Source organism: Numida meleagris, chromosome 16 (genome assembly GCF_002078875.1).
Source record: "Numida meleagris isolate 19003 breed g44 Domestic line chromosome 16, NumMel1.0, whole genome shotgun sequence".
NCBI lineage: Eukaryota > Metazoa > Chordata > Aves > Galliformes > Numididae > Numida > Numida meleagris.
This window is the reverse complement of record NC_034424.1, coordinates 7,305,952-7,322,343: the sequence shown is the minus strand read 5'-3', so window position 1 is coordinate 7,322,343 and position 16,392 is coordinate 7,305,952. Positions and strand designations below refer to the sequence as shown.

General features: G+C 50.8%; 1 protein-coding gene across 3 annotated transcripts in view; it reads right to left on the bottom strand.

Annotated features, from left to right (window-relative positions):
* COL5A1 (collagen type V alpha 1 chain) overlaps nt 1-16,392 on the bottom strand; it is a 127,152-nt gene that overhangs the window by 58,444 nt on the left and 52,316 nt on the right. For all 3 annotated transcript variants that reach the window (XM_021413741.1, XM_021413739.1, XM_021413740.1), the window contains exons 5-11: nt 13,124-13,255; nt 11,083-11,229; nt 10,689-10,937; nt 6,807-6,953; nt 6,487-6,543; nt 3,368-3,409; nt 3,011-3,073 (exon numbers count right to left, since the gene is read on the bottom strand). In XM_021413741.1, the coding sequence (XP_021269416.1) occupies nt 3,011-3,073; nt 3,368-3,409; nt 6,487-6,543; nt 6,807-6,953; nt 10,689-10,937; nt 11,083-11,229; nt 13,124-13,255 (837 nt within the window). The remainder of the gene's footprint in view (nt 1-3,010; nt 3,074-3,367; nt 3,410-6,486; nt 6,544-6,806; nt 6,954-10,688; nt 10,938-11,082; nt 11,230-13,123; nt 13,256-16,392) is intronic.

The window sequence follows — 16,392 nt, the reverse complement described above, 5'->3', positions numbered from 1 at the left end:
AATCTGTGTCACCCTCATTATGTAAATAGAGATTTGCTGATATATCGCAACCACGGATGGGGACTTCAACTTGCATTTGGTGCAGTGCTCTAAAAGGCCACGCTGAGCGTAAACACAAACGCAATATTTCAAGGGAATGCTTTAGCTGAAATCTTCCTCCATTTGTTATCTGGCTCCTCGAGTAGGAGGCAGCGACAGACAGACGATGGCTCTTCAGTGTTGGGCCCCACCAGCCCACAGTTCTGAGCTCTAAATCTCCCTCACAGAATATTTTTCTGCCCTTTTTGATCCTGGCCAGAGAATTACACAAGCAAAGCACTGGAGATCTCCTGTGCAAGGCACCGCTTGCAATCCAATGGAGGACCTGAAAGTTTCAAGACTTTCAGAACCACACCAAGGGCATGAGGGATCCTATTACACTTCTGAGATGCAAAACTGCCCTCAGTGGAAACGAGTCCACTGGAACACAATGACTGCATCTTGGGAAATACAACACAGGCATCGAGATCAACCATTGCTCAGAGCCGGAGGCTGACAGGAGCCCAGCAGCACCCAGACACCCCCTATTTCCCAACACAATGGGGTCAGTGACCAAGCTGCAGTCTATTGCAGTGCTGTAGAGCACCTTGTTCAAAAAACCACATTTTTTCTCCCAGTTTCTTCGTTCCACTCTGGAATATTCCACATTCTCTTCTTTCCACCACCAAAAAGAACCCCCCCCCCCCCCAAGATCAGTCCTCCCACAAGCAGGCTGTCTGCGGTGATGCAAGCTCTTCTTTGTGTTGTAAAACAGCAGGGATAAATGAACAAACCGACATGATGAATAAAACAGAGCTAAATGAGTGTTGGCCAATATTAACGTAGCTGAATATTGTTATATTAATTCAGTGCACCTGTCTGATTGCAAATATAAAGTCTATCAGATGCAACGTTCCTCACTGTATGCATATAAGCACCATGTAAATTCATGAGCAATGTGCAGGGTTAATAATAAACAAATTAAAGAGGAGCTGCTCTAATTGGAAAGGGTGTTTGAATACAGTTGCAGTTCCTGGCTTTGCAAGTTCATCGCTTCTCTGTGCATAATATAGAATCATAGAACTGCTCAGGTGGGAAAAGACCTTCAAGATCATCAAGTCCTACCGCAATATGTTGCATTTAGTTCCATTCTGGATACTTAGAAAAAGCAGGATGTGCCAACTGTGCTAGAATGCAAATCGAGCCTTTTATTTCAAGGTGTGTAACAGTAACACCAGGGACTGTGTGATGCTGCTGATGAGCTTTGCGTGGCCATTCAAGGGGAGCCTGGCCAGGAAACATCTGCACAGACAACTGGCAGAAGTACCAGCCCCCTCATCAGCAGGGTCAGCATCCATCTCACCACGCAGATGAACTGCTGGGAGCCAAGGAAAAGTAACAAGGGAAGTAGAGGAGCAAGCTGGACAACACAGAGCCAAGCTCTGAGCAGCGTGCTGTGGGTTAAGCCAACCTCTGCCTGGTGATTCACGGGTTAAGCCAACCTCTCTGAGCTCAGCCTATCGCTGCATATTGACTTTCTGAGCTCGCAGACACCGATCAATGGAGCTCCGTCAGGGCCTCTCGTTCTCAATCATGTCACCACCACAAGAAATGTTATTACTGTTCCATCAAAAACCAATAAATACACCTGGAGCGTAAATGAGGTGGGGGGCTCTACAGAAGAGCGCTGGGGGGGGGTGCAGGAGTGCGGCAGTGGGTGAACTCCAGCCATGTCCCCAGAGACCAGCAGTGCAACAGAGAGCTTTAATTAAAAGAACAGGGCTCAAGTCAGGGTCATTGCCACAAGAATACACCACCACCTCTTCTATTTCCTCAAATATACCTCAAAACCAAAAGAGTCGGCAATGGGTGGGATGGAGAAGCACCCTGATGGGTGGGGGAGGAAGGGAGCAAGGGTGGTGCTGGGAGGGACAGCAGCTTGAGGGGGACAAAGGATAGAAAAGAAACACAAGAGTGCTTTTCCAGAGCGATCCCAAGGACTGCCTGCAAGGGATCAGAGTTGGGCTTTAAAAGCTGAAGGTGGAAGACAGAGGGGAAAACCTGTCCAAGGGAAGGCTTCTGCAAGCTCAGGTGCAGTGGCTCAGCCCCTACTCAGTGCACAGAGCCCAGCTACAAAGGACTTAGGGAGAAATTCTCTGGTGTTCTGTCTAATCCGTGTTCTCATGCTGCGATGCATCCCACCCTGGTGTGGAAACGTGAGTGGCCGCTTCCAGGGGGGGGCACAGCTGGTGCAAGAAGAAATAAAATCCAGAGGTTTGATGCACACTTGACAGTGACTTCACAGGAGGCCGCAGCAAACCTCCAGCATTGCTTAAGCATTAAAAATGAGGCTGCACCGAGCTCCTTTGTCACGCAGAGTTCTCGTTCTGATTCCCTGCCATGGAGCAAATTCTCTCTCGTTCATTCTGGGTCGTAGGTTATGCAATTAAAATAGAAAATTAAGCGAAAAGAAGAGAGAAACAACAACGCCACAACATGAATCCTTAATAGGAGTTGCAGCAATTAGCTGTGCTAAGACACATCAGAACAACACATGAGATGCTGCAGAGTGATCCTCCCAACAGGAGCAGTCTGGTACACGAGAAAGGTGCCAGGAACACAGCAAGGGTGGAAAGTGACCCCAAGGGCCATGCTGGGATGCAGCCAAACCCAACCCCCTGCTGCAGTGAAGATTCAAAGTCGTGGTCCTCAGCTGTTCATCCCTGGATGCAAAGGTTGCCTTCATCCAGGCACAAGCATCTTTTAGGGCTGGTAATCTCTTAGCCTGATTTTATCACAGAATCATCATTGAACGGCTTGGGTTGGAAGGGACTTTAGAGATTTTTGAGGCAGTAAAACCGAAGATTCAGAGGGGACTGCTGTCAAATGCCTTGTGCAACCAGCAGCGCTCAGGACTCTAATGCTGTCCCCCTTTGAACGCACACATTGACAAAAGGCTTCATCCAAACAGGAGAAGAACAGGGATACTCACTCTCTCCCCAGGATCTCCCATTAAGCCCACAGGTCCGGTTGGTCCTGGAGGTCCTGGAAGGCCCTAGCATATAAAAGACAGAAAAAAAAAATAAGCCACTGAATGGAAATGTGTTATTATTTGTAACACTCATGCAAAGAGCAGGGAAAAAAAAAACAGGGTCTTCTGTTTAGTTTTACTCCAGAAAATCAACCCCCAAAGCGCTTTGCATGCACACACACACACACACACACAGAGCATATGGAAGCAATAGAGCCCGGGACCAGCTGCGTGCTGAGCCCCGTGTGGGCATCAGCCCCCCACAATGCATGCACCCAGCTCTGCCAAGCTGCAGGGCATAACCCCAACCCCACTTACTGCCGGGCCTTCAGGACCAGGGGGGCCTTCCACAAGCATACCCTAAACAGGAAGAAAGAACAACAGCGATTAGCAAGGCCCATCCTCAAAGCCATTCCAACGTCAGGGCTGGAAACCCAACGTTTTCTCCATCCTTAAATACCTTAGGCCTTGCTGCGAGCTTCCATGCTCCCCCAGTGGTGCCACCAAAGCTAAATACCATTTATCTGGATCATGCAGGGCACAGAGAAGCAGCCCTTCACCCCAGCACGGGGCTGCCTCCCTGCCCGCTGCCCTCCTCCCCTCGCTCAAGGGCAAATCTCGGTTATGGTGAGGGGGAGAAGAGCTCGTTTTTGGGAGGAGGCAGTCTCTAAGACCCAGCAGCTGAGGGAAAAACAATGAAAAGTTAATAATCAAACTGCAAGGGTTTGGGGTTTTTTTTTTTTTTTTTTGAAATTACTTTCCTAGCAGGCTGCAGACTGTGATTTACTCTGTGTACCCAGGAAATCACTATGCAGGCAAAACAGCAGAATTATGTTATTCCATTCCTTCTCATCTAAATATTTTGTCCTAACTTTAAATCAGGTCTAGCATGTACTCAGTGGAATTGAGCTGCTTCTGTTTATTTATTTATTTGTTGGTTCTTCCCTCTCACAGCTACGTAAGAGGCAAGAAAGAAACCTCCCATTCAACCAGGCAAACGCTTTCCAGAAGCAATTTCACTGCCAACCGCAGAGGCACTGCTCTCTTCTGGCTGGGAATTAGGAGCAATCCCTACACAACACTCCTTCAACCCGCACTAAATACGAGCTCTTTGCTGTTGAGGGCTACCAGGACGAGGCAGGTGATCCTGATTCCCCAGGCATGACACCCACAAGGCACTAGCTCCTTTTCCATGGAAAATCCCAGAGCTCCCAGCAAACCCCTCCCCATACAGGGACCACACAGCCCATCCCCACTGAGACAAACGATGGCACACTGGTGTGTGGCAGCCTCCAGTATAGAACCCAACACCAACCCTTCCCTTTCCCTGTGCTAACAGCGTCTCTAGTCTGGTGCAGAGAGCCCCAACCCAAATCTGCCCCTCCCAGGACTTTCTGGGGGTGCTGGGTGCCAGGGTTACCATGGCCTGAGCATGCACGGGGCTGAGCTCTGCTTCCCACGGCCGGCTGCAGGATGCTCCTATGCACAGCCTGGGCTAATGAGCCCATTCACGATGCAAACATCCTTGGCATCTTCCCATATTTATCAGTTGGTTTATGTTGAGCTCTAGCTTTAGGGACATCTGGAGATTCTCCTCGGCAAGAGATCGCTGCTGTTTACGTGACCGCTCACCAGCACAGGGGAGGGGACACAGGAGGCTGTGGGACCGGCTGGGGGCATGCCACCAAAGGGGATTGCCTTGGGAGAGGTAAGCAGAGCACATGTTTGGGGCCATCCAGGGGATAACGGGGCGTCACTCCCCTCGACACCCAGCTGCGACCCACAAGTGAGGCTAATGCTGCAGAAAAAGCACAAAAACTCACTGCAGCGCACGGAAGTGCTGCGCAAAGGCTGATCAAACCCTCTCCGAAGGCAGCTGCGAGCACCTGAGTCCACCCCAAAGCAGGCAAAGGCAGCCTGGCACCCCCGCAGCCGGGCCATGGGGACACGGGGGTCCCAGCATCCCCACCACGTCCCCGAGCAGCCTGTGCTGCCCTGCTGCATCCAGCGAGCGTCAGCACAGAGCAAGGATTGAAGGGCAGGCAGCTTGAAGGCAAAGATGAGAGAATTCAGCAGAACCCGCCTTCCGCCTTCAGTTTTTATTTCCCCCCTCTGCTGCAGCTCCGATCAAAAACCAGATAAAGAGCGCAGCGAATGCGGATTTCTCTCCGCTAAAGAGGAACCGAGCGGAGAGGAACCAGGCGGCATTTGGTCTTGTTTACTCTCTGGCAAAAGCTAGACATGCTCCAGTGTTTTGAAATAGCGAAGGCGGCCAAATTCTTTCTGGATGATTAAACTTAACTATTCTTTCGGTCGCTTTGTAACGTTTCGGATCGGTTCCGGCCCAGGGTGGGCTGCTGAAGCCGCCTTCCCCGTGTTGCTGCATGGCTCAGCAAGGCGCTCGCTCGTTGCCTTTGTTTGCAGAGCGAGAGCAGGACCCAGAAAGGAAGCGAGGGAAGGACGGGTCGCAAATGCTTTCACCAGGCAGCGGTGGAGGCCTGTGAAGCCCCACTGCTGCCCCCCAGCTCCCACCTCACTCCGCCAGCACCGGCAAAGTCTCCTTGAGAAGGAAATGGAGGAAGAATTGGAAGAAAGAAGAATGGACTGTGGGCAACGGGAAGTACCACTGCTTCGCTGGGCACTGCGTGGGCTCTCTGACAAGAGAAATTGGGTTAATTGAGCTGCTGGTAGCAGCTTGGCCCTTCGGGGACGTGACCGGTGGGGTGAGCACAGCGAGGCCAGGCCCTGCTCCCAGCCCAGGAGCACCGCAGCAGGAACACAGACATGGACACACAGACATGGGCCAACAGCCCCTTGTCCTGCTGAGGGCATGAGAGCAATACTGGGGAGCCCCTGGCTCTGCCCACACCTATGGGATGCTCCGTTGGGCACCCACCTTTTCTGCAGGTTGCACCATTTTTAATCATTCCTTAGAAAGGAAAAACAGCCCCAGGAATGGGTCAGGGTGGAAATGCAAAGAAGGAAAGCGCTGATGTTCCCCCAGGACAACACAGGGCTTCTCTGGAAGCTGCTGGACCCGGGAGCAGGCGGAGGAGCAAGCTGAGAACCCTTTATTTGCACCAGAGCCAAACCCACTGGTGGCACCATTAAAGCCATCCCTGAGCTGAGGGATTGGGTCAGGGTGTGGAGAGGCCCCAGGCTGCAGGAGCAGCGTTGTGGGTTCTCTGAAATCCCTGCAGAGGTGGGGAATGGCCTCAGCCAAGCGCTTCCATTTCGGATGGTCTGGGGTTGCGCTACAGCAAATGAGACGGCACGGGAAATTTAGCACCTCCTTCCTAATGTGAAGTGTCTTAAGAAGAAATAATTACAGTATTTCATATTAAAATGGACCGAGCCGTTCTTTCGCGGGAACTTTTCCTCTCAGCTGCAGCACTGAGAGCACCACACCGTACAGAACACAGACAGGTTGTCCTTACCGGCTCAATAATGGCGGGCTCCCCCTTCTGCCCCTTCTCACCCCGCGGGCCTCCGATCTGCAGCATGGAACAGAACAGAGGGAGATGGTCAGGGAGCACATCGCCTGCACCAATGTGAGCAAGAGCTGGGGGCAATGTCACAACATCGGTGCACAGCACAAATGGGGACACATCCACCCACCCTGAGCACGGAGGCATTGCCTCCCGGGGGGATGAACCCAAGCGGGATGGGATCACCGCCTTTTGCACTGCTCGTCTCGAGCTGTGGGGGAAGAAAACCGTTTCTGAAGCGTGCATCCAATGGAAAAAAGCTCTCCTACCCCTTCGTAGATGGTGTCCTGGTTGGCAGGCATCCCAGGCCCGATGTCGGGAGACACTGTTCTGTCATAATAGTAGTAATTCCCATCGTATTCTTTTATCGTTTCCTCGGTGAAGTCCTTATCCAGGTCATCTCCTCCTTGAGCAGCCTGGAAGCAAGAGCAGCAACGTGTCAGGCTGCCAATGCCTGCAGGATGTGCATGCTGAAAGCCCAAGGGGAGGCTGCGGGGTTTGGGGAGGGAAGCAGCCTCATGCTAATGGTTGCCAATAGAAAGCACAAGAAAAGTTAAATCCTGAAGTTTGAAGGTCTCCAGTGGCCTCCGTGAGCCCTCCCCAATGGTAGGCAAGAAGAATGGAAGGACCTTCACACAATTCTGGCCTTTCCCAGTAGCTATCCTAACCATAAAATAACAGTGCAAGTGCAATGGTCTGAGCGAGGCAAACAAAGCAGCATGAGGCAGGGGTTTGTGTCAGCCCCACAAACTCGAGAGGCTTCGAGAAACGTGGGACAGAATTTTCCTGCTCTCCTCTCACAGCCTGAATATTGGAGCCATTGGATTATCAAGCACCAAAAAAAAAAAAAAAAAAAAAGAAAATGAACCCCCATCCCATTCTCAAAATCCAAGTCTAAAATGCCATGTGTCATGATGAGAAACTAATTACAGGAGGAAATGTGGAAAAATCCAAGTTTGCTTATACAAAGTCCTCCTGTTTGTTTTGTCTGTGATCCAAGTTCACTCTGCTTTTCCAAAGAGCCTGAGCAGATTTTACAAATCTGATGCATTAATCCCTCAATCCTTTCTGCATCTTCACAGCAACAGACACTATGGTACACAAACAAGGACACCAGACACGTATCAGAATTTCCTTGCTTATGTCCATCTCCTTGCCCTCTCTGCAGGCACTTCTCTCCCGGCACCCTTCAGTTGGAAGAGCACTATAAGGAAGGAAATGTGCTGATAATCATTTTGTTTCCTTCCCGTCTTGTTAATGAACAAAATGGTCCATAAATTGAATTACTTCCACCGCTTCCCAGAGAAATTCTCTCTTTGCTGCTATGAATTCAAAATCACTTAAATGCCACCGTCGTTTGCAGACCTTGTTTCTGTGCCAGAACTGCTCACAATCCATGAGCACGAGCATCTGTATCCGCGTGCAGGAGGACTGAAAGCAGCAGCTTCATTAGAAGGCAGAGTGCTTCCTGCTCCTGCCCACTTTCATCTTTTAATCAGCAGGGAGAGAGCTCACAACAAGGCATCCCATCTCACAGTTTCCCAAATCAGAGGGTCGAAAAGGTGTGGGGACGGAGGTAAAACCCAAAAATGCATCCCAGAATTCCACCATCCTGCTACAAAACAGCTCCCAGCGACCCAACCTGCCCCTCTCCCCCTTTCCTTGCTGGACCGCTGCCACTTGGGAAATGGTTACATCTGATCACAGCAACAGTGATCTGCCAATTCATGGTATGGAGCAGGCAGCCTCAAAAATGAATTTCTTGGCCAACATTTCACTAGAAATCTTCTGGTTATGATTCTTAACCCAAAGTCTGGATAAGGCCAAAAGCGGGCAGCAGGCTCTTAACCAGCCACTGACACACCTCCTGCATAGACTCTATGTGTTTCTGAAACAAGTATTCAGCAGCACATTGCTAATGGATTTAAGTTGCTCCCAGATCCACTTTTTGACAAGGTTTGCAGCTTCGTGATTCTAAACTACTCTTTCCCAGACAACTCGATGGTGGCTCCTGATTAGAAAGCTTGGAGAACTTTGCATTAGTTTTCCTTTGTACCACGCAAAGGGATCGGGTGCTGTCACACCTCTGCTAGCCTGTTCAAGCTCTTTTATCTGCGTTTGCTCTTTGAAACCTTAAAGCTTGTTCATCTCTCTACAAAGCTTTTAGAGATAACACAGCAGACTTCCTCAAATTGCATTTCTTGACACGAACATCAGAAATGCCTCTTTTGATGCTTTGATATCCCCCAAATCAATTTGGAAAGAGATAATAATAATATGCTGAATAACCGGGCAGAGCGGAAGGAAAGCTCTCTGTGCTGAGATCTTCAGCTGCATGGGAAACAGAAAGAAGAACAAAAGCAACCTGAATTCAGAACACAGCGCCAAAAGAAAACGGGAGGTCAAAAAATCATTGTGCAAAATACTGCAATGCTCCATTGCTGATAACAACCTCATTTAAAACATCTTTCAGCCTTCCCTTTCAAGAAAGAGAGGCAGCTCGGAAGCCTTTGCTATATGCATCTGGACAAGCAAAGCAAACTGCTTGATGAATTGCAGGTGATGAACACAATATATCTGTCCCCCAGTATTGCTGCCTACTAAATCTCAGCATTGCTCCACCAGCATTTATCACAGAGTCGTTAGCTGTAAGGAAACCCAAGCCCAGGAGAATTAACAAACTACGCCTGCCTCCAAACCCTCTCCCCCTGGCCTCCTGTAATACTGAGTCCCTTAGAATTCCAACTGTAGGAATTGCAGTCTGCCCAAAACACGGACAGGTGAACCTCCCTCGGTCGTGTCCCCTCCCTGCTCATCACTGCAGGATTCAGTGGACGAACTGGGGCAGGCTCCCACCCAAGCAGTCCCACGGCCTCCCCCATTTACATGCACCTGTGGGAGCTGCTGGAGGCCCACAGCCTCAGGATGCTCCATGAGATGCTGGCTGCTTTGTGGGAGCAGGCTGACTTCTCACACAGGGAAGCTTCGCCCTATGCGTTTTCCTACCTGAACTTTCCTCCTCTCCCATTTGATTTTCCTAACAACTAAAGAGGCCCTGAAGCCTCCTATTTCCACTCGCAAATTTTTTTAAGATCACCCTATCCAATCTTTAATTCCTCCCTATTAGAAAGCTCGAGTTTGGCCAAAGATTTCTGGCTCTGCGTCAGGAAACAGAAACATTTCCCATCCTTTGGTTCCCTCAGGCTGGCGCTCGGTCCATCCATCTGCTGGAGCACTTTTCTTTCCCCCTGAGCATCTCCCCACCCCGCTCAGCCTTCTCCATCAGCTCCATCCCCTCCATCCCAGCCGTCTGGGCTCAACCCCCCCCCACACACTGTTCAGCTCTTCCTTGGACACTTTCCCTGACACCTTTTAATTCACGCTTTCAGGCCCAGCTCCAATTATCTTGGCCAGCTTTTGCTGTCTCTTTTGCCACTCTCTGACACCTCCCAACGAGCCTTGAGTTTCACGGTCCCATCGCTCACTTCTGCTCTGCTCAAGGAAGAAGCACAGAACGCTGCCAAGTCCCACCTCAGGAAACCTCCTCCTGCAATCAGCTCCCTGTGCTGATGCTCCTGGATAACGAAGAAGTTGCCTCATCAACTATAAAGTTATTTCCTTGCCTGGCGAGCTATAGGACACAGCTGCATGACAATTCATTTCAGTCTCATTGGAGGATGAGACTAATAAAAGCAAAAATCAGGCAAGTCTTAAGGGCAGAACAGTCTCAAGTGCAGAATAGTCTCAAGTGCGACACAGTGACATCAAATGTGGGGAACTAAGAATGCAACTGCTCCAAAGAGTATCAGCTATGGGATCTGGGCTGATCCCATTGTCAGTAGATCTGCAACAAGACTGAGGGGCTCCGAGGGCAAACTGAATAATTCAAATGCTGGGATTTGTCCCAGGGTTGAAGTCGTTCTCTTTTTTATATTTCAATCTGAAAAATGTGAAGATCCATTCAGTAAGAACGACAAAAGGAAAATATCCCACACCCTGACACCTCCTCTCGCAGCGCTGCCCAAACCACCAATAGATTTACCATGCGGATCATCACACCTCCTTCGCTCGGGGCTAAGAAATAACAGGAATAATATACTAAACAACAAAACAACAAAACAGAGCGAAACCAAAAGGATTCATTAAATTACATCAGTCTCGTTGTAGGTGATGACGGTACTCGTGGGGAGCTCCGCTTCCACTGCGTTTTCGGTGAGCCCTCCCTGGGGGTCTACTTCTTCGTTGTAGTTGACATCTTCGTAGGGCAGAGGGGTGAAGTACTCCTCGTTGATGGTCTCGTAGTTGTACTCGTCCACCAGGGGGTCGTCCACGGGTGCAGCCCCTTTGGTCTGCCTGCCGGGGTCCCCCGCTTCAGGGGACGGCGTGGGGGCAGGGTAGTCCTAGCGCGGAAAATAACAATTAACCACGTATATATGAAAAATGCCACGACGGGAGGATGAAGGCAGATGTTCCGCATCACCCTCTGCTCCCCAGTTGGCCGCACCATGAAGGTGCCACTTATCAGCCAGGACCCCACGTGGGTACCTGCTTGGTTTCGGGTCTCTCTCCGGCAGCCACTCCGGGGGGGGCCGGTTTGGTGGTGGGCGCTTCGGGCTTTACAGCTTCGTCAACGTCTTCGTAGTAGGGGTACTCGTAGTAGTAGGTGTCCCCTTCTCCCTCCCCATCGGTATACTGCAGAGAGAACACAAGGAGCAGAACATCAGCTGGTGGCACCCAGCGCATGCCCACAATCCCTCTGTAGGCCTCTTCCATGCAAGCAGTCCGTGCCACGGTGCATGCAGCACTACGCTTCCCTTCCTCTCATTCCTCAACACCAGGAGCCTGGCTTTGGGCTGCTCTGTCATTTCAGCTCCCCATTAATCTCTCAGCCTGGGGGCACCTTCTGCCTTAGCAGAGAGATCGAAGCCACCCAGCAAGAGTTTGGTCACCCCTGGTTGCCCTACAAAACAGAAAAACAGCTGTGTGTTTTTTAACACACGGTCGGTGAGCCCTCCCGGGTCACGTCTCAGATCTGCAGAGGGCAACGTGCATCGCACCACCACTCCAAGGAACCGGTATGCTCTTTTCTCTCCTAATAGCATGCCTGTGATTTCCTATCTGCCCGTGACCCGCAGGCAGAAGGGCTTCAAAACCCAGATATTTTCAGAGTTTTCCACAAGGCGTCAGTCATTCTTCAAAATGAAATACAAACCAAACGTTTGGTTACAGCCGGGCACGGCCGATCTCTCCGCCAGCCCATCGCTCCGGCTGGCAGCAGGCGGATGGATGAGTTATCCTTACATGGAGCAACACAGCCCTGAGACAAGCCAGCCCTTGTTGTGCTGCCGGCTCCAGAAGAGCTTTCTTTTCCTACTACCATGCATTTTGATCCCACCACAGAGTCTATTTTACGTATTTGTTATTTCCCCAGTAGCACTGGCAGCATGGTTACAGCTCCCATAGGCTGCACTGCTGCAAGCCCCACTGTGCTCCCCAGAGCAGCTTCTTAACTCAAACCCCAAGGTGCCCGAGCCAGAGCACAGCAATGGCATTGCAGATCAGTGGGGAGCAGCTGAGAGCAAGGCAGAGTGCACGGCACTGCTGCAAAACCGGGCAGAAGCAGGAGCCAAGGCGCCGAGAAGTGCCTGAGGGTGCCAGACACTTTAATTGCTGTGAGCTGAGCCTGAGACCTCTTCTAAAACGTGTCAAATTCAGATGATGGTCTTCTGGAAATCAGCCCCACTCAGACGTTTCCAACTGAGCAGCAGAAAGAAGGAGGCACCCTGTTTGTTCTTTTTTTTCCCTTTTCTTTTTGTAAAGGAAATAAGCTCTGTAGGAAAAGCTGCCTAGCACAGCCCAGCAGCTTCTACAGGAGAAACCATTACAGATCAGCTGGGACCATTTCTGCCAAAAGGAAATTCAAATGGCAAACACACGGGCAAAAAAAAACGCTCCTCCTGCCTTTGACACCTGCTGTTTCAAAGGAGTAGCAGTAAAAAAAAAAAAAAAAGTGCTTAATCTGTTTTCAAGTTTAACAGCTCAAATTGGAATTCAGAAACAGGTGCGGGTTTTGGACGGGGTTGGGTCTGCCTGGGAAGGTCAGCACTTCCGTCAGCTCGGGCTGTGTCCCCTGCAAGGTTCTGAGCTCTGAGCAAACCTGCACTGCGTTTGCTGGAAGAGCACAGATGGGAAGGGAAAGCCCTGGGGGCAGGAGACCAGGACTGCAGGATCCTAAAAGCAACCTCTGCTTCGGCCACTGCCTTACGTTGATTTACAGGAAAGTGGAACAGGAGGAAGAATGGATAGAAGGAGGAAGTTTTTATCCTAAGGGTAGTGCAGCGCTGGCACAGGCTGCCCAGAGAGGTGGTGGATGCCCCATCCCTGCAGACACCCAAGGTCAGGCTGGAGGGGCTCTGAGCACCTGGAGGAGCTGTGGGCGTCCCTGTTTAGTGCGGGGAGTGGGAACACACGGCCTTTCAAGGTCCCATCTGATTGAAGCAAGCAAGCTAAGCTTTGCAACCACAGCGTGGAGCCCGATACCGCTGCCCCAGAGCATCCCCACCTGCAGCCATGAGCTCGTACTCACGTATTCATCCTGGTTGGGGTCCTGGGACTGCGGAGAGTCGGGGACGGCAGTGTCACAGTCGGGGCTGTAGTGCTCGCAGTAGTCATAGGCTGCCCGGGGGTCGGCCACGATCAGCAGCTGCTGGATGTCACCCTGCAAGGAGGGAAGCCAAAGCCGGGGTTTAACGGTGGCACCAAAAAGCAGTTTATTCGCAGCAGACAGTTGCAGAGGAAAAGATTTCACCGCTTGGATTTTTGCAGCTGATGGTTTCGTTAGGGGAAAACGTCTTCTTTAATGATAGAAAAATACTGTGAAGGCATCGGGGGGGGGAAAAAAGAAGGAGTGTTACAGCACAACTGCTTGGGCACAGAATAGGAACCAGAAGCTCAGACCGGAGCCCGGCCAGAATGTCTCAGAGCCCCGTGGAAAACCAAAGGATATTTTTGAATCAAGAGGTCAGGCTCAGCTCCATGCACACACACTGCACCTGGCCCAGCAGTGACTGCCCTCCGACAGCACACGGCGCCCTCTGAACATCCACGTTACCCCAAAACTTGGCCTCGGTTTAAGCCTATTGCTTTTCGTGAGCGGCCTTTAGAAAACGAACAGAAAACGGGATGCGGCTTTGGGAAAATTAGAAAAAAATAAAATAAAATAAATAAAGCCAAATTATTGTCTCGCAGAACTTGCCCCGCTTCCAGCTCTCCGCCACCTGCAGTGCGAGCTGCTGGGCCGTGGGATCACCTGCACCAAGTAACCCCAATGCCCAGGGCAGCTCAGAGCATCACAACAGGCTGCTCCCAGGCTTCCCACCGCTGCAGGATGCCCAGCCCGGCCATGACAACTCGCTTGAAGCTCCTGATGGGAATAATCTCCCAGCTGCTGCTCTGACATATCAGAGCACAACAACCCAGCCACCTCTGCCCCCCCCCAACACCCACGTGAAGGCACTGATGCCCTTCTCAGCCAGGTGCTTAAAGCCTCCCTGTTTCCATGAGGTTACGTGGAGTGTCTGGTGCTGCGGGAAGAAGTTGAAATTAAACAGACACAACAGCAGACTTGGTCTTTGTCTCTGAGAGTCAAGGAAGGAAGGCTGAAAGCTTCTTTTCCTGATAAGGTGGGATTTACACCTCAAGGAGAGCTGACAGTCTGTATCCTATCAGGGACCACGACTAAAGTTGTGTTTTCTTGGGGAAGAGATAAAGCAAAGAAAGGCATAGTGGCTAAACACGGTGCAAAAGGTTAAGCAGCAGAGAATTTGCCATAGCTGAGTTCACTTTTAGTCTCAGCTGACAGCAGCTCCTGAGCTACGTGTGGGACAACATCTTGCCTCAATCACACCCTGCTTCCAGCAGCAGAACGGGAGCTGAGCATCCTCTTGCTCAAGGCATTGCAGCTCCTCTGAGCACACATGGAAGGACATCACTGCAAGTCCCAGGACCTCTGGGCTCAAGCTTTAGACAAACCCCAAACTCATTCAGCATAAGGCACTGGGGGATGACATTGGCCAAGTGAGCAGGGGAGGAAAACAAATGAAGCTTCCTGCTACCTCTGGGCTGAGAGCTTAAGAAAGTCAGCATGCACCTGAATAACTCCAGAATACAAAGGGTGCCAGGACAAAGCACGAGCCACCTCAGAGGGCTCCTTCCGAGCTCACTGCGCTCCATGAGCATCACTCAACGTGCCTCCTATTTTCCCATTTCCTTTTCAAACCCAATCAATCACCCTGCCCAGCCAAGTTCATCCTTCCCTTGTTCCAGCAGCAGCGTGCAAGCATGCAAAACCAGAAGGAAAAGCAACGCACCAGGTTTTGGAGGAATGAGAACCCCAGGGAGCATCTGAGCTTGAGTGCACTGATGTGGGTCGAGCAGCTCAGGGGCAGGGGAAGGAGGAGAGCTCGTGGGCTGCTGGATCATTCGTCTTTGTTTCATTAACAGCAAGTGCATGACTCTGGTGGACACCCCGTGTTAACATTCGTAAAAAGCAGACAGGAGTGAAACCTTGTTAGCAAAATTCCCGGTCAACTGACCACATCCCTCAGTGCAAAACAATCAAATGGGCTAATTTAGGCCCTAATAAAAGCCCCACTATCTGAACCTCACAAAAGATGCACAAAGCTCCGCTGTCAGGAGCCCCATTTCATTGATTTAGAAAGCTGACCTTAACTAGAGCAAGCCGTGCTGGGAGGTTTGCTGCCTGTGTGTCCTCTCAAGTGTGTTGCTGCTAATAAATACCACCAAGAGAGAGATGCCCCCAGCCCCAGCTCCTCTCCTCTGCACAACGAGTGCTTGCTCCACTGCTGAGGTTACAGGGAACAGCCAGACCTCTCTCCTTCCTACTTCAGCATCTGCTTTTTTCAGCAACAGCAGCGATAACGAAGATGCTGTCACGTTGAAGCTAACCTCCCCCCCTTCCACGCCCATGCAGCAGCCACAGATTTTCCACGGAGCCTTTGCAAGAGGGGGAACACTCTCACTCAGTGGCTCGAAGACTTTACCAGCCAAGTCAGCGAGGTTTTGAAGACCTAGCTTCAAATAAAGGGGTATCCAAGCTGGGGAGCATCCAACCTCCAGCCCCAAGCAGACAGTGGGGGAATCACAGACACCTGGGCACAGAGGGCTCTCAAGAAGCCCTTCCAATGCTGCAGCCCAACCCACACCTGCGTCTCTCATCCAGGTGTTGCACAGATAAATTGATCCTCCCTCCTTCTCTGAAAAGAACCAATATTTCACCCGCCCGAAGAGCCAGTGTTCCAAAAGGCGAATAAATCAAATGTTGACCTTTAATTCCTACAACTTCCTGCGAAGGGGAAGAGGCAGGACAGCACGCTGATGAAAATGATTCTGCATGGTGAGGCTTTTTCTTTTCTTTTTTTTTTTTTTGCTCCACCAAGCAGATGTAAGTGCTAACTGTCACGACCAGTAAGAAATGGTTTGACATTTATGGTAAAGCCATTGGTGCCCGATGACTCATTTGCTTTATGGATTAAGTTCCAGCGAGGCAGTCGAACTCAGCTCCCCAGCCAGCTCCCAGACAAGACTGGAAAAGCTCTTCTGGAGGAGCATTTTTTAACACTTATTCTATATGTGTGCAAAAAATGTCACATCGCTTCCAGTGACATCAACTTCAGTAACTTGGAGAAACTGCTGTGGTTCAACAAAACAAACAGCTGGCGAGGATAAGCGCGGTGACTTCATCTGCCACTGGCAGCAGCTCCAGAAGTGCTGGGCTTCTTCAGGGCTCCCGCTGCAATGCACTAATAATTAGCTGGACTGCTGTTTTAGTGCATT